The sequence below is a fragment of the Ailuropoda melanoleuca genome, chromosome 16, assembly GCF_002007445.2.
Source record: "Ailuropoda melanoleuca isolate Jingjing chromosome 16, ASM200744v2, whole genome shotgun sequence".
Classification (NCBI taxonomy): domain Eukaryota; kingdom Metazoa; phylum Chordata; class Mammalia; order Carnivora; family Ursidae; genus Ailuropoda; species Ailuropoda melanoleuca.
Window position 1 is genome coordinate 9,497,631 of NC_048233.1, and position 21,660 is coordinate 9,519,290.

The window sequence follows — 21,660 nt, forward strand, 5'->3', positions numbered from 1 at the left end:
CTTCATAACATGGACAGCTAGGGTATTCGGTTTATGACCACAGGATTTTTGTCACACAGGAGGTTTAAATAGAAAATACCAATACTAATTTTGAAGGTCCAACCAAGTTCGCCACAGTCCCCACAGCTCTCATTTTCACTCAACTAACTTTCCTATCTGGTGCTTAGGTGCAATATAACTGAGTAGTTAAGCATGGACTCTGAAATCAGATTACCTGTGGTTAAATTTCCACTCTGCAGCTTACTGGATGTGAGATTGTGTAAAATTTACTTAGATTCTCCAGAAGGATAGGTTTCTCCATCTTTAGAATGAGAATCATAACCGTGTCTACCTAGCAGCTTCTTTTTTTTTTTTTTTAGATTTATTTATTTATTTAAGAGAGAGAGAGTTGGGGGGTGTAGGGAAAGAGGGAGAGGGAGAGAGACTCTCAAGCAGACTCCATGCTGAGCGTGGAGCCCAATTTGGGCTCCATCTCACAACCTTGAGATTATGACCTGAGCTGAAATCAAGAGCCAGATACTTAACCGACTGAGCCACCCACGTGCCCCTACCTAGCAGCTTTTTGATGATGTTCAAGTATATTTAAAATTCTTAAAGCATGTTAGAACTATGTTCAACAAATAGTACCAACTATTCAAGTGGTGACTTTTTCGTATTCAAGTTGGGGACCCAAGAGAGTGAGCCATTTAAAGTAAATTTGGGATTATTTTGCATGGTTACCTTCTATTTGTTCAATTTACATCACAGATCCTGTTCATTTCAACTCTTCTAAGCATCCTGATGAAATTAATTTCTAATTCTTATCTCTGTAGTCAATTTTTTTTTCACAGAAGCATCTGATTTTTAATATTCATGTTGATATTGTAGGCCCTGATTTTTTTTTTCCTTTCTCCCCCAACTGTTATATTTCAGATTGACTGTCCTGGTTCTGCTGCTACTGTTGCTATCCAACAGTCTGTGTCAGTTTAATAGTTCACGTCTATATTTAGAGTGGGGTGGTATGATTCTCTGGTTAACAGAAACTGCAAAAATGAGATGTGCTAATACTGATTTACTTAGATGTCTCCTGTTCCCCCCTCTCCCCAAAATTTAAAGCTAATATAACTATTTGATTGGGCTGTACAAGGAATCAGATGCATTGTGAGGACGAACAAGAGGTGATGTAATGATTCATTGTGAATCTTCACAGAGCTCGGCTTTCAGTTTCTGGGTAGAGGTTTTGTTCCAGAGATGTCGGTAGATGGCTTGCCTGGCTGCAGGGACCTTAAAACTTCCGTTCAGTCCCCTCCCACCCTCATTCCCTAGGAAGTGCACCCACTCTTCCCTCCTGTTATTCCAGAGAATCACGGGAGACCACAAGGTGTCGCTAAGCTCTGAAGACAGGTCAGCTCATACTTTTAATGCTCTCGCCTCCATATCAATTTGCCTCTGCTGTGGTCAGGGTTTTCTCTCATTCCTGTCGTTTTCTGTATGGTGTTTACTAATTGCACTTTTTTTCTTTTTCCTTTCTTATGAGTAAGTTGTAGTAGGTCAGTTACTGATGTTAACAGCTGCTGTCAATATCTCAGAAGACCATGGACAAAAGGGGCAAAGTTTTCTGAGGTCTTCCTAAGGACACGTTTGTTTAATGGCCCCATCTGCTGGAGAGAGTCTGAAGTGCTTGTTTTTGTTATCAGATACAAGGTCAGAGACAAGCTAGAAAATTTTCTAGTTAGAGCTGGACATTTTTCAGGGAATTTGGCCTAAACATGAAATTACTGTTAGCAGCATTGTGAGGGACTGAAGAGAGGGAAGTTTTGGATTTTCAGCATTGCAAAATGTCTTCTGTTAAAGTGAGGTCACCGATTGGGAAGGATTGAGATCTTGAAAGATGAAATGGGGACATATGGGAAGATTCTAATCAAGTAGGGACATGGAACCCTAAATTCTATTGAGTCTTTTTTGACAGTAAATGCAACCCTTCCACTCCCATCTGAGGAGGTTAACCCTGCTTTGCTTGAAGCATCTGTAATGTCGTCCCGTAAGTAGATGGGATCTAGGTCAAGTGAACAGAAGTCTAACCTGAATTCTATAAATAAGAGATCATGTCCCTTCAATCAGTTTCCTGACTTGAGCCATTTTACAGAATCTCTTTAATTAAAAGTGGGGGACAAGTGTTTGAGAAAGAACTCTATTAAACAGAAAAAAAAGTATATAGTTCATCTTTTCCCCACGCTTCCCCAAAAAGACCTATGACCATTAACCTGGATGACTGTGCATTGAGGAAAGAGAAACAAACAGACTTTAGAGGAGTTTCTGGGAAGTGGCTCTGAATGGACACTAATTTCAGGAATCCCAAACCAACATTGTATTATACCGATCCGAGTAGGGGCATAAGGAGGTCAAACGATGAATGAAGTTGTGGCTTAGGTGTGCCTCACAGGTCTGTCTCTTTTCTTCATCCATCAAGACTTCTCCCTGGGAAGGAGAAGACCCTACAGCTAGGCATGTGGATGCCAGTAGCTTCTATCTCCCGAAGACTATAATCCAAGAGCTCCTGGATATATATGTAAAAAAAGAATGGATTTCCAAATTTGAGAGGAGAAAGAAAATAAGAAGGGGTCATTTCCAAGATATCTGAGGCAAGATTACCGAAAGAATTATTCTGGGACCACCACAGAATCATTTGCTAGACTCTACCCTAGAATCACATGAAACACCCCCACCCCATGCCCTTTAGGGAAGGAATGCAAACCAGAGTACCTGCCGAGTCATCAGCAGTGCCTGAATTCCAAGACCTTTGTAGACAACTTGCAGCACAAAGTGTTAGGTATTTTTTAAAAATTATTTATTTATTTGAGAGAGACAGAGAGAGAGGAGGAGGAGCAGGGGAGGGGCAGAGGGAGAAGCAGACTCCCGCTGAGTAGGGAGTCCAATGAGGGGTTCAATCCTAGGACCCCGGGATCATGACCTGAGCCCAATGCAGACACTTAACCGATTGAGCCACCCAGGCGCCCCAAGTGTTAGGTATTTTTGTGTCTATCCCCTGTACACAGCAAGTCCTTCATGATTATTGTTCCTTGAAATATTGTGTGTTTTCAAGTAGTTTAGTCTGAAAATAAGGCTAATCAATATTCTTATAGTTTTATAAGTACTACCGTGCTCATAAAATAAAACTTTTTTTTTTTTCTGGAATGTAGTGCCAACATGCCATGATACAAATGCTTTACCCATCAGTTTATATACACTGTTCAACTCAACATACACAATTTGCTTTGTCATGTTAAGATATGATGTGCAAGAAAACTTGTAAGGATATGATCACCATAAAAAGATGAGCATAAACATCACCAAACATTTTGTCTCTGAAGCATTTACCCTTCATATAAACTCCCTTGGCATTTATAGGATCCTATTTAGCTGTCACAGTCACCCATGCAGAATAATTCTTCAGTTTTCCCCTGGCACTCAATGACCTACCAATTGAGTCTCCATTGTCACGAGTCTCTGTTTCTTTTGCAGCCCATCTCCCCAGCCACACATCAGTATTTTACTTCTGTGGTCACTGAGAGAAAACTTAATATAGTAAACAACCTTTTGAGTATTTATTATGTGCACTGGAAATACAAAAACAGATATTGAAACCTTATGTAATTTACAGTCAGGCAAGGGTGGAGGCATTATACAAATTTTCACTCAAAGATTGATATATGTAAGACCAAAAATGTGATAAGTGCTGGGGAGGGGACTATAAAGTTGGGATATTCGAACTTGTCATGGAGTTCAAGGAAGGATCCTTAAAAATTCAGCTTATCTATAATGTTTAGAGTTCACTTGATGGAGAAGAGAGAAAAGAGAATTCCAGGTTCAGGAAAAATGTCTGTAATGCAGCGTGGTGAAATTCTGTGAGTTCCTGAAGTTACTTTAATGTGGTTGTGGTGCTGGGAGTTTGGCTAAGTTTTGTGTAGACAGACACTGACTAAGTAAGCAAGAATTAGACTTGACAAGGGATTTCTAATCTGTGTTATGGAGTTTCGTGTTATTTTAAGAAAGATGTTGAAGTGTTTTCAAAAGAAAGGTTGTGTTGTCAGTATATGTATTTTTAAATATCACCTAGGTTACATGTCAGGGAATAATTGAAATGGGTTAGGAGTAGAGAGGAAGACCCTCTTATGGCACTTATCTAACATTTTAATTCTTTGTTTTAAGATTGTGAAAGCGATGAAGAGAAGAGGTCAGATTTGAGAGATATTTAGTAAAAAAGATGACAAGACTTGGTTTTGTGAGAGGCAGAGTGAAGAACAGCCCGGAAGTGTGGGCCAGAGAGAGGGTGGTGATGAGACAGCTGGTTTATAGGTTGCATAATTTCTTGTGTGGTGTGCCATTGACTGAAATGCCGAGTTCTGGAAGGTTGTTCCTTTTGTGAGGAAAGTTAATGAATTATTTTTATACATTGAGTTTGAAATGCCTTTGAGATTTTAGATTTGATATGTTAAAAAAGCACTAGGATATGTGGGTCTGGTGGTCAGGGAAGGTCTGGGCCAGAGTTATAAATTTGATATGAATTGCTTTGTATGTGGTCATTGAAGCTGTAAGAAGGTAAGAGATTAGGTAAGGCTATTGTAGAGGCAAGATATAGAGAAGATAAAGACTGAAGTTCCAAAAATACAGGCAAAATGAGAGACATTGGTAATTGATAATTCAGATGAAAAAAATATTCTATCTACTCAGTTTCTATGACATTTCATTTTCTCTATTTTCTTCCTACATCTGTGAGAAATAATACTATACCCACATGAATGAAGACACGTGCGCGCACGCACACACACACACACACACAGCCCTCTGGACTTTGATACAATGTGACATCAAACTTCATGTGGCATCTTTCAGTCAGAGAAATGGAGACTGCTGAAGCAGTGTGGACTACAGTTGACAAATCCACTGATCATTTTGCTCACACTTTTTTCTGACGACCTTACTAGGAGACACCTGGGCACATTTCATGCTCCGGGTTATCGGTTTTTCTTCTATTGAAAACCTGTAAAGAAAGAAAATGCTTCTCTTTACATTAGCATATGTCCAGAGACTGAAGAGGGCCTCAGAAAATACTTTCTAATTTTTAAAATAAAAATGTGATCATGAAAACAACTTAATACACAGTATGATGGGTACAGTAATTCTTCCCACCCTCAGTTTTATTTCTCAAGAGAAGTTAATAGCTAACGATGATTAGTCAGAGATGTATATGGATGATGCTAAAAGGGCACCTCTGGTTTGCTCATTTAAAAATTATTGAAGTGAGTGGAAATTTGTATTTTGTAAACTAAACTTGGGCTCTTATAAGAGGTTTTACACTTTGTCAATTTACCTCTTAAATAAGATGATAAAATAAAAAGGCACTATTGGCAAGCCCCATATCACACCTAAATCTTCTTTTTTTTTTTTTTTTTAAAGATTTTATTTATTTATTTGACAGAGATAGAGACAGCCAGCGAGAGAGGGAACACAAGCAGGGGGAGTGGGAGAGGAAGAAGCAGGCTCATAGCGGAGGAGCCTGATGTGGGGCGATCCCACAACGCTGGGATCACACCCTGAGCCGAAGGCAGACGCTTAACCGCTGTGCCACCCAGGCGCCCCCACACCTAAATGTTCTGAGTGGGTGGAGTGAGATTTCTTTTTTTCCTCAACTTTCCAAGTAGAGCATTCTATACATATATTTATCAGATTATACGAGTTGGTCAGGAAATTTATACCTGTTTCCAACAACATCAGACACCTCTTTCTTGTCACACAATATGGGGTTAAAACTGCGAGAAAGCTAAAATACGATGAACTCACAGATGGGTGTCGAAAGGGTTGTTGTCTACCCAGGTCCATGATTCCTTTCCAGGTGGAATACTTAAGCCAATCCAGTAAAACACTGAAGTATTTAGGTATCTCCACAGGAAACTCTAAAGAGAATAGGAAATGTTACAAGAAACAAGTGACTGATTCTTACAGGTACAAAAAAAAAAATATGTCTCTAGTGAACCTTCTATATGCTTGGCCCTGTACTAGAAGCAGGGAATGGACGGGTAAGACATACATCACTTTTTTTTTTCTTCTTATTAAAAGATTTTATTTATTTATTTAAAAGAGAGAGAGAGTGCGCAAGCATGAATAAGGGGGAGAGGCAGAGGAAGAGGAAGCAGACTCCCCACTAATCAGGGAGACCCACATGGGGCTGGATCCCAGGACTCTAGGATCATGACCTGAGCCGAAGGCAGATGCTTAACCAACTGAGCCACCCACGTGCCCTTACTTCACATTTTTCTAACAGATGAAAGCAGAGGGACAAACTACTGCAGCTCAGCGTGGTGACAGTAAGGTAGAATTATGTACGGTTGCAGGAAATACTAAGGCTCTGAAGTCTAACTACCAAACTTGAGTCCTGACTCTACGATTTCTTACCGTGCATCTCTTAAATATTTTTACTTTTGTTTTCCCCAATCTCTGCAACTCAGATTATAACAGTACCTATTTCAAAGAGCTACTATTGTTTTGCTATTAAATAATATTATTATACACTGCCTGGCACATAATAAATTCTCATTTTATAAATGTTAGTGGTTATTGTTAAATACGAGTATGAAATAATATATAGAAAGGGGAATATACGGAAAATTAAAGAAAGAAAGCAATATTTGAGCTAATGTGAGACATACTGTTCATAGGTTCTTAATATCTCTTTTTCTGTAGTAATATAACTCCTGAACCATATATATGCCCAAAAGTAACGAAGGCTACATTTCCCAGGCTCCCTTTCGGCTAAGTGTGACAATGTGACTGACCTAATTTCTGGCTAATGGATTAGAATGGAAGTGATACTGAAATTGTAATCACACGTTTAAAAGGTAGGGCTATATCCTTCCATTCAGCATTTCCCTATTTTCTGATGGCTAGAATGTGGACATGGTGGTAAATCAACCGGAAATAAGTAGACACAGACGGCACCCTACTGATGAGACCAGAAATCCATAGCTGTATGGACTACAGCGTGAGTACCATGACCTATTGCATATATGAATAGACCGACTTCCCCCTATTTTAACGCTTTGAAATTGGAAACATCAAACAATCTAAGGCTTGTAGCAGTTTAATTGGGAACTTTGTTTTCGCTTTTTAATTGTGCTAATGCTTTTAAGTATACTGATGTTACATCTTATAATTAGAAATGTTTTAGATTCAATAAACAAAGCACACATCGACCTTGCTTAAGCTACAGTGATTTTGGTCCTCCGTCATCTGCAGCCAAACTCATACGCTGTATGTCATAACTGTTTGTAGGGAAATAAATAGTCATTAGGCATACAAGAGAGAGAATAGTGTTTTTCCATAGAATTATCTTTGCACTATGAACGACAAATCAGTTGACTAAATTTTGATAGGCTTATTTCTGGCATCTCTATTCAGTTTCACTGATCTACATATCTCTCTTCTGCTAATTTTACACCATATTATCTAATTTTGTTTTATTTTAAGACTTGACATTTAGTAATGCACATCTTCCATTTCTTCCTCTTGCTTTGGGTCTAGTTTGCTCTTTTTCTAGTCTTTTATTTTTTTTAAAGAGAAGCTTAGATGATTGATTCTACATTATCTTCTTTTCAAATGTAAGCACTCAATGCTGTAAGGTTCCCTCTAAGCTCTGTTTAACTGAAACCTGTGACTTTTCACGTTAAAATATTGTTTTCATTCAATTCAGAGTATAGTTTAAAAATTTTCCTCTGATCACTTCTTCTCTGATCCATACGTTATTTAGAAGTGTGTTGTTTAATTTTCAAATATTTGGGAATTTTCCAAATATTACTCTGTTCCTAATTAACAGTTTAATTTTGTTATGGTCTGAGACATGTTTTGTATAATATCTGTATTTGTAATTTTTTTTTAAAGATTTTATTTATTTATTTGACAGAGAGAGAGACAGTCAGCGAGAGAGGGAACACAAGCAGGGGGAATGGGAGAGGAAGAAGCAGGATCATAGCAGAGGAGCCCGATGTGGGGCTCGATCCCATAACGCCGGGATCATGCCCTGAGCCGAAGGCAGACGCTTAACCGCTGTGCCACCCAGGCACCCCTGTAATTTTTTAAAGTTTATCAGGTCTTCAAACATGGTCTGTCTTGATTCTGAAAGGTCTGAGTCTATTGAAAAAAAATGTGTACCCTGCTTTTGTTGGATACAGTTTTCTACAAGATTAATTAGGTCGAATTGGTTGATAGTATTGTTCAGGTTATTTACTTATGCATGTATTTTTTGGACTTGCTTTATCAGTTACTCAAAGAGGAGTGTTGACAACTCCAACCACAATTGTGAATTTCTCCATTTCCCTTTTTAGTTCTATCAGTGTTGACCTTGTTGCATGTACATATATAATTGACTCCTGTTATGAGATTCAGGGGCCAGAAGGTGGAATATTATGGTCTGAATTGTGTCTCTCCAAAATTCATATGTTGCAGTCTTAACCCCCAGTACTTCAAAATATGACTGCATTCGAAGTCAGAGCCTTTAAAGAGGTCATTAAGCTGAAGTAGGGCTATTAGAGTGGGTCTTAATTCAAACTGATTGGTGTCTTTATAAGAAAAATTTGGGCACACAGAGAGACACAGATGCACATACACAGAGGAAAGACCATGTGAAGACACAGAAAAAAGGTGGCCAGCTGAAAGCCAAGGAGAGAGTCATCATGAGAAACAAAACCAGCCAATACCTTGATCTTGGACTTGCAGCCTTCAGAACGTGGAGAAATTAATTTCTGTTGCTTAAGTCATTAAATTTGTGGTACTTTGTTATGGCAGACCTAGCAAATCATACGACCCCTTTATCATTGTGCAATACTCCTCCTTGTTCTTGGGAGTGTCTTGTTTCTTCTTCTTCTCCTCCTCCTCCCCCCTCCCCCTCCTCCTCTTCCTCCTCCTCCTCCTTCTTTTTTTTATACCTAGTACTTGATTGTTGAATGCTGTCTAGCCTGTAGTGACTGGGTTAACTAGTTTTGTGGTTAGAAATGAACATAGAGTTCCTTCTCCTGGGTCTTTAATGTGGGGTTTAAGTTAATCATTATGGGGGTGAGTTTGCGATTTATCGTAGCTCTGGTTACTCTCAATGCGCCACAGGTTTCAAATTCCTGTAATGATATTTTGTGTTTCGTGGTTTTTGTTTGTTTGGTTGCCAGAGAAACGTCTCCTTGACCTGAGCATTTGGGCTCCCTGTCGCACCATGCCCTAGAGAAGACCTCTCCCCACCTTCTGCTTCCCGACCCCTCCCCCTGCCCCCGTCCTTGTCCCTCTCCCTCTCCCAGCAGCGTTCTTCTTGAATTCTTATTTGAAACTAGTTAGCGTGACAGTGAAAGGCAGCGGAGGCAGTGGTCTTGTTTGTTCTGATTATACCTCCGCGTGAGGCAGCCACTCATCTCGGTGTCTTCTCCGAGCATCTTTCTCCCTTCTGCCACCCCTCCCGGCCAGTAACTGTGGTCCCTTGTGCATTCTCGCCCCTCCCACAGGAGTATCTTTTGTCCCCAGCCCTCTTTCCCACCTGCAGTGATGTTTCACCAGTGCCCTCAGGGTACCTGTCCTTCTCACCAACACACACATGAAAGCTGTTGTTCCACAGCAGAGAGCAGCTAGGGGACGAGGACCTAGATGGAATTCCTTGCCACTTCTGCGTCATTGCTGTTTTCTTCTCCAGGTCTGCACCACAATAGACACTTTCTTATGGTTCTTTCCAATCTTGAGAATCAGTGGTGTTCACAGAAAAAATAGCCTTCAGGGGATTGTAGAATCCCCCAATTTCTGCAGAGCCCAGAAGCTTCACACTATTTGGCCCACTTACACTCAGACTTAACTCATTTTTCAATTACTCTGACGGAGTTCATCTTTCTGATGTCTGGTGTCCGATTTGTGTGTTCTAAGTAAGTGAGGGTGCGTCTTCTCTTCCACTGGTACCTGTTTCAACACAGATTTTTGGCTCTGCAAACTTAACTCTCCAATGGATTTGAAACAAGTTGGAAATTTAAAGTTAACTCGTCTCTTTCTCATTTAAAAGTTGTAGTAACATTTCTTCAAGATCTTTGCATCACAGAGTGAAAGCTATAAAACTTGTTGGTTTTTTTCCCGTTTTTTGTTTAAATACTTCTTTTTCTCACTTTTCTTCTTCCTCCCCTTCTTCCTCCTCTTTCTCCTCTTTCTTTCTTTCTTTCTTTCTTTCTTTCTTTCTTTCTTTCTTTCTTTCTTTCTTTCTTTCTTTCTTTCTTTCTTTCCATATGATGATACATGGGAATTTTAGGACTAATAATTCCTTTTTTTAAATTTTATTCTTAACTTATTTGAGAGCTGGAAAAGTATTTGCTAGAAATTTGTTTTATGTTTCTTGGAGTAATTATTCTTCCATAATATATATTTTGTCTGACTTTTACTTGTCTTTTTTGGAAAAGTTTGGAAACAGAAATATGTATGCATAAATCTTATGCTGATTCCTTTCTGATTCTTTTTTATCCATGAAAGATAACAATTACATCTGGCCCATTCTTTCCCTTAGGAATAATGTGAAAGAGGTCATCTAAACAGGAAGAGGAAACTTTCTAACAAACTGAGGGTTGCTGGAGGGGAGTTGGGTGGGGGGTAGGGTAACTGGGGGAGGGCATTAAGGAGGGCACTTGGTGTAAGGAGCACCAGGTGTTCTACGCAACTGATGAATCACTAAATTACACCCCTGAAACTAATAATATACTACATGTTAATTAAATTGAATTTAAATAAAATACTTAAAAAAATGTCTCAGTCTACTGGTCTTCCTAGTCTGGTTTATCCATTGCCTAAAAGACATCTCTTTTCTGCATTTCAGCATCCTTCCCTTTAATGGCGAACAGGAAATAGATGAGTTTCTGAGTGAAATCTTTCATTGCATGATTTCCCCATGCAATGATTTATTATTTTTCCCTTTCTGAGCATTCTCATGAGAAGCTTTCCAATTGATACTTGCTTCCCCTTTCTTGTCCTAAAATTGACCTTTTGGGGAAGAAAACAGATCTCTTTTCAGCTCTTAATCTATCCTGGATTTGGCTCATATTTGGATCAATTTGAACTGCATCTGCTAGCCTTACAGTCTGAGATTTGGGGTTACATTGGTTATAGCGAGAAGTTAGTTTACTTCTGTTTTTGTTTTTCTTGTGGTGGATTCCTGTGAAACTCTGGAGCCTTTTTTTTCTCTTCAGGAGTTTCAACAGCTGTGCTGTTCCTCCAGATGCCTACGTACGACTCAACCAGGGTTGTAAAGCACTGCTGGTCATTGGGTTTTCAGAAACGGAATCTTTGACATAACTTGTCATTCCAGTATACTAATCCTCATGCTGAGGACCCTTATTTGATGCTTGCTAATTAACATCTCTATTGGCCTTATTAATTAAAGGTTTATTCACCAACATTCATGTAGTAAAACTTCAATTTAAATTAAACCAGAGTTAGCAAAGTATTCTGCTCCAGGGAGAATGAAATGTTAATGAGGACTATTCTGTATTTCCTTTTTCTCAATTTTATCTTAGCCTTTGGGAACATTGCAATAAACATGAGAGATGAGGTAAGATATTTACTGTCTTACATTTTACAATGGAATCTTGTAAGCAGTGGGGATCTCTTGTGGAGAAGAACGTCGGTGTGCAGTACCAAATGAATTCCTTCAATCCATAGCCCCCCCAATAAAAGCCCAAAATAATTCTGTAATTCAATGATTCAATCAACCAACAATTGTGTAGTTAATAGCAATGAGGTTTAAAATTTATTTCATAGAAATTTTCAAATATATGGGATGCCTGGGTGGCTCAGTTGATTGTCTGCTTTGGCTCAGGTCATGATCCCAGGGTCCTGGGATCCAGTCCTGCACTGGGCTCCTTGCTCAGCAGGGAGCCTGCTTCCCCCTCTGCCTGCTGCTCCCCCTGCTCATGCTCTCTCTCTGACAAATAAATAAATAAATAAATCTTTAAAAAAATAGATTTTCAAATATGTAGCACAATGACTGCATTGCAAATGTGAAGGATGCTATAACTTTCATATCTCACCATATCAATGATGTCTTGAATCACCATGAGATGTGAATTTTTCATGACACAGTCATTTTTGCTTTCATCCCACGATTTCTTATCTTCAGCAATCCAGTAACATTTTCCCCCATGTAGCTTCCAGTCTTTAGAGGGGCATGATTTATGAGCACTGGAAAAATTGAAAGAAACTGGGAGGAACAAGGATAAGTAAATAAAAGAAACCCAGAACTGTATCCCTAATATCATATACTGATGAAGGCCTCTCAAAATTTGTTATGGTCTAAAGTTTTTTTTTTCTAGATTTTATTTATTTATTTATTTATTTATTTATTTATTTATTTATTTAAGAGAGAGAAAGAGAGAGAGCAAGCGAGCACATGAGCAGGGGCAGAGGGAGAGGGAGAAGCAGACTCCCCGCTGAGCAGAGAGCCAGACACAGGGCTCCATCCCAGGACCCTGGGATCATGACTTGAACTGAAAGCAGATGCTTAACTGACTGAGCCACCCAGGCTCCCCTGTCTAAAGCTTTTTTTGACAAAAGTATGTGGTTTTCTCAAGGTGGATTTGGAAAAAATAAAGATGAGCAGACTTGCAACCACGCATATATTCATTCTTTCTTCCTTTCTTTTTCTGTTTAATTTATTCACTTAAAAATGCATCATGTTCTCAATCAGCAAAACAATGTCCTAGGTACTAGGATCAAACACTGAACGTCCAAGTCTCAGAGAGAGAAAAATTTTAAAGGAAAATAGAAATTAGAGGTTTCAATTAGTGATCCACCAATGAACTGGACATTTATTACACTGGAATAATTTTTCTTTGGCAAAATTTGTGTAATATGTGGTCCCCCAAACTCAAGATAAATTGATACTTCCATAAACAAAAGGATCTTGACATCCAAAATGTGCTTGTAATAGGTAGTTTTAATTTATAATATTTACTAGTTGATCTAGATGATGACACATAGGCATCCTAGATACACCAAAACTTTACGGCCCCTCAAATAAATATCCTTTAAAAACACACACATACCTATACACACACACAATGACCTGAAGCCACCGAACTGTGAACAAAAGCAGGCAGATTTTGGAGGGGAAGTGACACTTGAAATAGGTACAACAAGGCAAAAGTTTCTCATTTTTACAAATTTTACCTTAAGACAGGACAATGCTGGTGTCATGTAGAGTGAATAAAATTTCAGGGGCCAATCTGCAGTCTTTCTAGCCTAAAATACCAGAGAACAGAGTTTGGGGCAACCACAGATGCTAAAAATGAAGGATGAATCCCATAAATGAGAAAATGTAAAGGACGTGCACCAAGTTCTATGTCTAACATTTTTCCGAGTTCCTGGCTGATGCATGTGAAAGCTACATTCCAGCTAAGGATTAAAGAACTGATTTGAGATTAGAGCTGCTGCCCAAAAGATAGAAATTAAAATTTGAGTCCAACTATACCAAGTCCCTGCTAAAATAGGAAAAATCAACATTGTTTGGAGAAGTACAACAGAATCCGTAGAATTCTTAGCATCACTTTCACAATGTCCAGGGCACAATCTCAAATCATTTAACGTAAGAAAAACCAGGAAAATATGACCAATTCAAAAGAGAAAGGGATTCAGTGCAGCCCAACAGAAAAAATGGCACAGACATTAGAATTATCACCAAATATTCTGAAGCAGCTGTTCTAACTATGCTCAAGTATGTGAAAGAAAATATGCTTGCAATTAAGAGGTAAGATACCCCAAGAAATAGAGAATTTTAAATATCATTAGGAAATGAAATTTATAATCAAGAGATACAGAATATGAAAGCTTCATTAGATTGGCTTAAAAGCAGGGAATTAGCAGAAAAAAAATGGTTAGTGAATTTGAAATTGTCCAATATAAAAAACAGGGGAAAAAGTTGGAAAAAATGTAGACTCTCAAGGATTTGCAGGGCAATAAAAAAAAAATCTAACATATATGAAATTGAAGTCCAAGGGATGCCTGGCTGGCTCAGCTGGTTAAGTGTCTGCCCTTGACTCAGGTCATGATCACAGGGTCCTGGGATTGAGTCCCACATTGGGCTCCTTGCTCAGTGGGGAGCCTGCTTTTCCCTCTGCCTGCTGCTCCCCCTGCTTGTGCTCTCTCTCTCAATCTGACAAATAGTTAAAAAAAAGATCTGAAAAAAAATGTAAGAGAAAAAAAGAAATTGAAGTCCTAGAACCAGAGGAAAGAGAAATAAGGGGAAAAAAAGGATAATAGCTAAAATTTCACCTAATTATTTAAATTTATAAATTTATACTTTCAAGAAGCTCATCAAACCCTACCAGGATAAATAGGAAGAAAATCATAGGTAAAAATAAAAATAAATTGCTTAAAATCAAAGATAGAGAAAAATCTTGAAAGCAGAGAAAAATTGCATGCCTTTTACAGGGATACAATAATTAAAAAAAAACCAAACAAACCTCATTCTCATCATGATTATGGGGGGACAGAATATAGTGAAAAATTGTCTTCCAGTTGTTGAAGGGAAGTAAGAAACAGACTCTTAACTATAGAGGACAAAGTGACGGTTACGAGAGGGGAGGTGGGTGGGGGAATGAGTGAAGAAGGTGATGGGGATTAAGGAGGGCACTTGCTGTGATGAGCACTGGGTGATGTATGGAAGCACTGAATCACAGTATTGTACATCCAAACGGATACTACACTGCATGTTGACTAACTGGAATTTAAATAAAAACTTTAAAAAATTGTTTAAGGGAAAAATAACTGTGAACAAAATATTCTATATACCATGAAGCTATCTTTCTAAAATCATGGCAAATTTAAGACACTTTCTGATGAAAGAAAACTAAAAGGATCCATTTCCAAATAGTCACTACAATGGATGTTAAAGGAAGTTCTTCAGGCTGATGGGAAATGATTCTAAATGGAAACTTTGATGTTGAAGAAAGAACAACATCACAAACATACAGGTAAAAATAAAAGCATAAGGTGAGCAATGTGTATTCAAAAGACTTTTGTTTTTGCTTTCGATATGAAGTCCACATACTTGTCTCGCTTGTACAGTTCTTCTTTAGATTGATATAATACACCAAATCTAAATCTTTCCAGGCAATAGTGCCAAAGACATGCTATATTTATAGCTAAAGACACAGCAACAATGTAACTGGGACTTTTAAGAACATATTTAATAAGAAACTACTAATTTTCACTTCTATATTTCTGATGGTGGATACTTTGACTAGATAGTACGAAGCAGTGCTTCCCAACCATTTTTGTATCGTGGAGTATTTAAAAAATATTTCTAAAGTATAGCAAGATAACTAAATAAAAGTCTACAGTCTACCAATTAACCACCTGGATCTTTATAGCTCAGGAACCTTAATACATACAAATGTTAGGCCACACCGTTGAAAACACTCTCTTTTGAAGATACTTTTGCTAGAAGATAATTAGATCCTAAAAGAATTAGATTAAAAAGTATTGCTTAGTGTGTAAGAAATAAGGGAAATAGCTAAATTGAGGCACTTAGCTAGAGGTGGAAAAGAGAAGTGTTTGCATAAGTGAGTTCATAAGGCAAGGTTCCTCTCAAGGCTACTGATTCATATCAGTGCTAGGGTCATAAGATAAACCCTGGGTTCACCAAAAGGTGATGGAGTGAGTCAGTGAGACTGATTAGTCCAGGGTCTTCAAAAGTGCCTCAAGTCATCTAATCATTAGCTCCTCACTGCCTCCCTGCAGATGAAAATGTAAATCATCTTTGCAAGAAAATATCTTTAAATTTTTTTTAAAAGATTTTTTTTTTTTATTTTATTTGTTTGACAGAGATAGAGACAGCCAGCGAGAGAGGGACACAGCAGGGGGAGTGGGAGAGGAAGAAGCAGGCTCACAACGGAGGAGCCTGATGTGGGGCTCAATCCCATAACGCCTGGATCACACCCTGAGCCGAAGGCAGACGCTTAATACCGCTGTGCCACCCAGGCGCCCTTTTAAATTTTTTTAAGCAATTTCGTCAAACTGAAATCATTCAAATTAAAATAAAAACATACCAAATACTTTAAAAAACATGCAACAGAGCAGGAAATACGAACAGCAGATTTGGTCACCAAAGACTTTAGGTATTTAAAAAATCATATGTATCATAAATAATAATGCTTTAAATTATTTTAAGCAATAAAACAGTATGTAAAGAAAAGATCAGATAACAGGAGAGTATCAAAAGCTAACAAACTTGTTTGAAAATAAGTCCTTAGGACTGAAAACTCTGATCATTGGGGGAGCCTGGGTAGGTCAGCTGGTTAAGCCTTCGACTCCTGGTTTCAGCTCAAGTCATGATCTCAAGGTCATGATCTTAAGGTCATGAGATCCAGCCCTGAGTCCAGCTCTGGGTGGAGTCCACTTGCTCCTCTCCCTCTGCCCCTCTTCCCACTCTCTCTAAAATAAATAAATAAGTAAATAAATAACTTTTTTAAAAAAGAGAAAACTGTGATCATTGAAATTAGACTCCATGAATAAGTCTGTAGCATAGACACAGGAAGAGAGAGCATTTGTAAGCTGCAATATATATCTGAAAACATTGCCTTCTGCACAAATTGACAACCATGTAAGTGAAATGGAGGAGCAAAGGCCTATTGCACATCTAAATTCTAGATTTAGATTCTAGAAAGAAAATAGAAGATTGGCAAAGCATTAGAAATGATGGCTGAATAGATCTATTAAGTTTTACTGCACATATTTTCAAGTTTTATTATTTTGTTTATTATTCAAATTTAGAATTGATATCCTTTCCTGATGAATTAATCTAGGACTCTAGGAGCGGTGGCTTACACATCTATAACAATAGGATGAATATTAGAAAACAGGTTTAGGTCGGGTGGCTCAGTCTGTTAGGTTGTCTGCATTTAGCTCAGGTCTTGATCCCAGGGTTCTGGGATCCAGTCCTGCCTCATACAGCTCCTTGCTCAGCGGGGAGCCTGCTTTTCCCATTGCCTGCTGCTCCCCCAGCTTGTGCTCTTTCTCTCTCTCTCTCTCTTTCTCTGACATATAAATAAATAAAATCTTAAAAAAACCAGGTTTGACAGAATTTAAAACTAGGGGTTTATTTGATATGACTATTACCACCTCTGTAGTGGGTATAGTACACTGCAGTGCCTTTGCTTTGGGGATAGTATCTCACAAAACTTGCCCTCATAGTCACACAAGTTAAAAAAAAAATGAACATATGTTGTATCAGAAAATTTTTAGACTGTGGTCAAGGGGACTTGGAAATAAGTCTAATTTAATGTTTTAATGAATTCCCAGAATTTGTATGTACTCTACATTATGGACTGGTAAGTTTTTCTAATAGAATTACACCCGGATGTTCAAAAGAAGAATGGTATACAGTTTTCTATAGGGAATTAAGAATTAAATTAATAGATCTAAAAATGTAATAAAACCACTGGAAAAAAAGAGAGCAGAAAGGCTGAATAATTGTTTTCTTGACTTTTAAAAGTGTGCAAATATGAGAAAGCAAGAGAAAGATTAACATAACATTACCATTTACAATTGTTTTGCATGTAATAACATTACCTGGTAAGGAAAACATAAACCAGTATAATCATGAACTTTAAGAATGAAAATATTTTGACTACATTCTGCACTTGCACATGCCCCATTCTGCACTTGCACATGCACAGTGATAAAATGCAATTATTTCAATGAAATACCTTTTCATTAATCTAGAACTCTTTATAAGCTCATTTTTCTCATTGGCCTTGGATAGTTGAATATTTTTGTCATGGACTCTAATGAGTCCATAGAAAACAATGATCTAAACCATCCCTCTCTAGGGGTAGAGGAATCACTCTTTTCAAATGTATTCCAGTCAAACCAATGCTACTGTCCATGTCTGGTTACTCAGGAATTAGACAAGATAAAATAATGTTACCTGTTGAGGTGATTGTTCCAGATTTATTTTTCCCAGTACAGAATTTCTCTTTTGATTCATTTTCCACTGTATTAAGTCTTGCAGATTTGAACTGGGTAACTGATGAAAGAAGAAACATATTTTCCTAATTAAATAAAAAGCATAAAACCATTGGGTTCTAGTGACTCTCTAAAGTTCAATAATGTAGAAATTCTATAGTAAGTTAAATAATTAAAAATTTAAGGGGAAAACAACACTATTTTTCCAAGATTTGAACTTTCCTTTGCATCCTTATTAATTTTATTAATGTCAACTTTAGCAAAAATGGAAAAAAAATTATGATCTGGGTCCAGAGGTAGAGTCACCTAATTTTTTTCCTGGAGTTTTCATATTTATTTTAATAAACACAAAATAACCAGCTGTGGCTATAAGCCTCATTTGCATAGTTTGTGTTTAGTGACATATTGTTAAATTATATCCAGTATCACATGATTCAGGGGGACAATTTTATGTGTTTTGATTTGGTTCATAATTCTGTTTCTTTCAAGATTCTGTATGTAAACGCTGCTTATAGAAGAGGAGAGTGAGCCCAGAGTACTTTTTCTTCAATGAGGAAGGTATCTTTTTTTCTGAGGGCCATTTAACTGAAATTACCATTGGTAACTTTTAATTTCATAATAGTGTGTATTAGGCAGTTAAATTTTTAAAATCTATTTTGGTAATGAATCTGTTAGTAACAAACAAATACATTTTATTAAAAAACTGCTATTTTAGTAACAAACAAATCTATTACCTTAACATAACAAAAATATGTAGAAGAGATTTTTCATGTTAATTATTTTTGCTCCCCTCTTCCCTAATTTATAACTGTAATTAGACAATAAGTTATGTTAAACTAGTCGTGTATTTTTTCTGGGGCTTAGGTGTTCATCTCAACCAGAGGCTTGACCTGGACTTCTAGCTCTTTCCAATTCTGGAATTCTATCACAGTGCCTATTTATTTGTAACTTCCAATGCCATTCATAATTGCTAATATCATTCACAAGGGTTCTTTGACATAGGCAGATATGCATTGGCTTACTTTAGGGTTTCATCTGGAAGCCTGAATTCCTTGGAATATATATAATCTGTATATTACCTTTGTTCTATAGATATATGTGAAGAACTTTTCTCCAAGCATTTATTCAATAATTATAATATTTGCTATCTGAATATTGGATTATGATGTTATGCCCAAAGTACAGGAGTACAACTTTTAAATGCTGAATTTAGTTGATTAATTGTAGGCAAATTTCTCATCTGTTGATACAAGATTGATAGTGCCCAGAAGTAGCTAATATGAATAAACTTACACAGAAATATACTACATAATTTAATTTCCTTTTATCTGAATGTAGAGAAGCTTGTGTATAGCTCACTATCAAACTACATTGTATGATTTTGATCATAAAATATAAACATATTCTTGACTTCTCTTTCCTTTATCAGTGAAATGAATCCATAATGACATCATATGCTGAAGTTCTATGAAAAAATATCTAATTTTAACTTTTTCAAATTTCATACATTTTGTGAAGTTGTACTGTATTGTTCAGGAACCACTTGAACAGCAAAAACAGTTACAACAGGTCATTAGAGAAAAATACTTCAGGATAAATGAATAATTTTGATAATTACTTACCCAAAACACTCAGCACGATTACTGTTACAAAGAGGATGATGATCATTGCACATCCGACTTTCAGGAAAATTCCATGATGGTGAGGATCTATAAAATTGGATAGATTGTACAGATAAAATTGGATAGTAAGCCCAGCAGGTAAGTCCTTATATGGTTAGAGGTAAGAAGGATCTGAATAAACTTTCTTGGTTATCATGCTTCTAAGTTACCTTCCTTTGAAATACATAACCCCCTCTTCTCATGTGCACACATACACAGAACATATTTGCTTTCCTGGTTTGTGAAGAGGGGACCTATAATACTGTGAATGGATATGAATTTTTGTTTATGGGTTCATCATACATGTTCCACAGCATTAATCTTACAATGATCTACTCTCTACAGTCCTACGTTTTTATATAAGACTGAGAACCTCCAGATTCTCTAATAAGTTTTTTGACAACACCCACCTATTTGGATGGATCAATTCTTTTCTCTTTTATGTACTGTGCCTACTTACTGTGATACAAGCTGTAATTTCATTCATTTTTATTTTAAAATAAAAGTACTCTTAAGGATTACCTTGTCCAACATCTACATATTTATGGGGATATTCAAGTCCACAATCACACGGTTATTTGATAACAGAGCTGACATCAGGCTTCAGCTCTCTTGACTACCAAATGAGAGGCTGGTTTGCTTTCCATACTATCTCATTGATTATTACTCAAAAGATAATAATAAATCAGAAAAAGAAGCAGGGATTATTAGCTTCGGCTGATAGTTAAAACAACAATTTCTAATCCAAAATAATTGCAGTGTATCAATTCCACTAGATATATGATATATGCAAATATACACACAATACATTGAGAAAGTAATAGAATAACTGATGTTGAAATATAACTAATTATAAAGTTAAGCATCAAGACCAATTAACCTGAATGCTTATTTATTATTATAGAGTACTTTGTTCTATGTTCAAATTTTACTATTGTTAAATAAAACATCTTTCATGGAAGCTTATTAATTCTCAGAACATAAAATATCCATGTATTTTCATTTATGATGTAAAACAATGCAAGTTGTGCCAGTCAAGGCAATTCCAAGAAGGTTATGCTATCACCACATATGTTTTTAATATAAACAACTAAGGTTACAGACCTAAAAACTTACAGAAAAAAATTTCAGATTTCATTAAAATACTGACGTGAGGGATATTAGGTCATTCTTTTAGGCCCCAAAGTAAGATTTATGAAAAGCATGAATTTCTTAATTTTAGCCTGGGATAGTCTCAGTGGAATCATACTTTCTCACTGATAATCAGCTCAACTTCATCATGACAGACTTCTTTGTTTTATCTTAGAGAACCAATGAACCTGTAATATCTATTGAGTGTCTCATGAGATCCATTTATTTATTTATCCACTTATACATTCATCTACTTACCAAGCATCTACTGATTGCCTGCTATATACTTGGTACTGTGTGAGATGCTGGGAATATGAAGATTAAGAGATTAGGGAAAGGGTCTCAGGACATATACGGCTCTGAAGTGGTAAGGAATATGGTAACTTTAAGAAGCAAAGAAGACAATAGCCAGAGAAAAATAAGTAAAACATAAGGAGTTAGAAGAGGAAGGCTAGGACCATGTCATATCATATGTAGGGCTCTGTGGGACATGACAATTCAGTGTATCAAATAATTCCTTCCTCCTACAATGATATGACATATGAGACATAAGTTACATAAGTAACTTAATCTTTATACATTTATGTGTTCTCTTTTTAATATTAGTAGATTGGACTAGATAGCATTAAACATGTTATCCCCAAATCTCTAAACCAGGAAGGAAGTAAAGTTCTATCTGTAAACAAAAAGGAAATCAAACCCTGGAATGCAGAATTGAAAATATTAGTTTTGTTGCTTGAAGTGAGCTAAAAATAACTTCTAGGAAATTAGTTTTTATGGATGGGAGAATAAGAAAGCAACTCTAATCCACATTATTTTTCAAATTAAGTTCTGTCTTCTCACAGAAAATGAAAGCTCCCAGTCT

At 37.0% G+C, this 21,660-nt stretch overlaps 2 protein-coding genes across 4 annotated transcripts in view; one reads left to right on the forward strand and one right to left on the reverse strand.

Annotated features, from left to right (window-relative positions):
* The window catches only part of LOC105240235 (C-type mannose receptor 2-like), a 100,876-nt gene extending 90,284 nt beyond the window's left edge, over nucleotides 1-10,592 (forward strand). The window contains exon 9 of the mRNA XM_034645231.1: nucleotides 10,553-10,592. Within this exon, the coding sequence (XP_034501122.1) occupies nucleotides 10,553-10,577 (25 nt within the window). The 3' untranslated portion in view covers nucleotides 10,578-10,592. The remainder of the gene's footprint in view (nucleotides 1-10,552) is intronic.
* Nucleotides 3,563-19,770, reverse strand: CLECL1 (C-type lectin like 1). Of its 3 annotated transcripts, none has more exons than XM_034645233.1 (5): nucleotides 19,626-19,770; nucleotides 17,966-18,064; nucleotides 12,069-12,238; nucleotides 5,821-5,933; nucleotides 3,563-5,020 (listed from the first exon to the last, which is right to left on the reverse strand). In XM_034645233.1, exons 1-5 carry the CDS (start codon nucleotides 19,669-19,671, stop codon nucleotides 4,906-4,908), a joined length of 543 nt encoding a protein of 180 aa, XP_034501124.1. In that variant the 5' UTR covers nucleotides 19,672-19,770; the 3' UTR covers nucleotides 3,563-4,905. The 3 variants fall into 3 exon arrangements, with proteins under 3 accessions (XP_034501124.1, XP_034501123.1, XP_034501125.1); XM_034645232.1 differs by having other exon boundaries at nucleotides 3,563-5,038; XM_034645234.1 differs by lacking the exons at nucleotides 3,563-5,020; nucleotides 12,069-12,238 and having other exon boundaries at nucleotides 5,069-5,933.
* Between the last annotated feature and the right edge of the window lie 1,890 nt (nucleotides 19,771-21,660).

Bases quoted from the DNA above. Each gene is read 5' to 3' on its own strand.
- CLECL1 (XM_034645232.1), bottom strand. From the start codon at position 19,671: ATGATCATCATCCTCTTTGTAACAGTAATCGTGCTGAGTGTTTTGG. The intron at 12,239-17,965 runs GTAACATTATTT...TGTTCCTCCCAG, and splicing joins TGGAACAATCACCTCAACAG to TTTCTTTCAATTTTTCCAGT. The intron at 5,039-5,820 runs GTGAGTTCATCG...TGTAAAGAGAAG, and splicing joins AACCCTTTCGACACCCATCT to CATTTTCTTTCTTTACAGGT.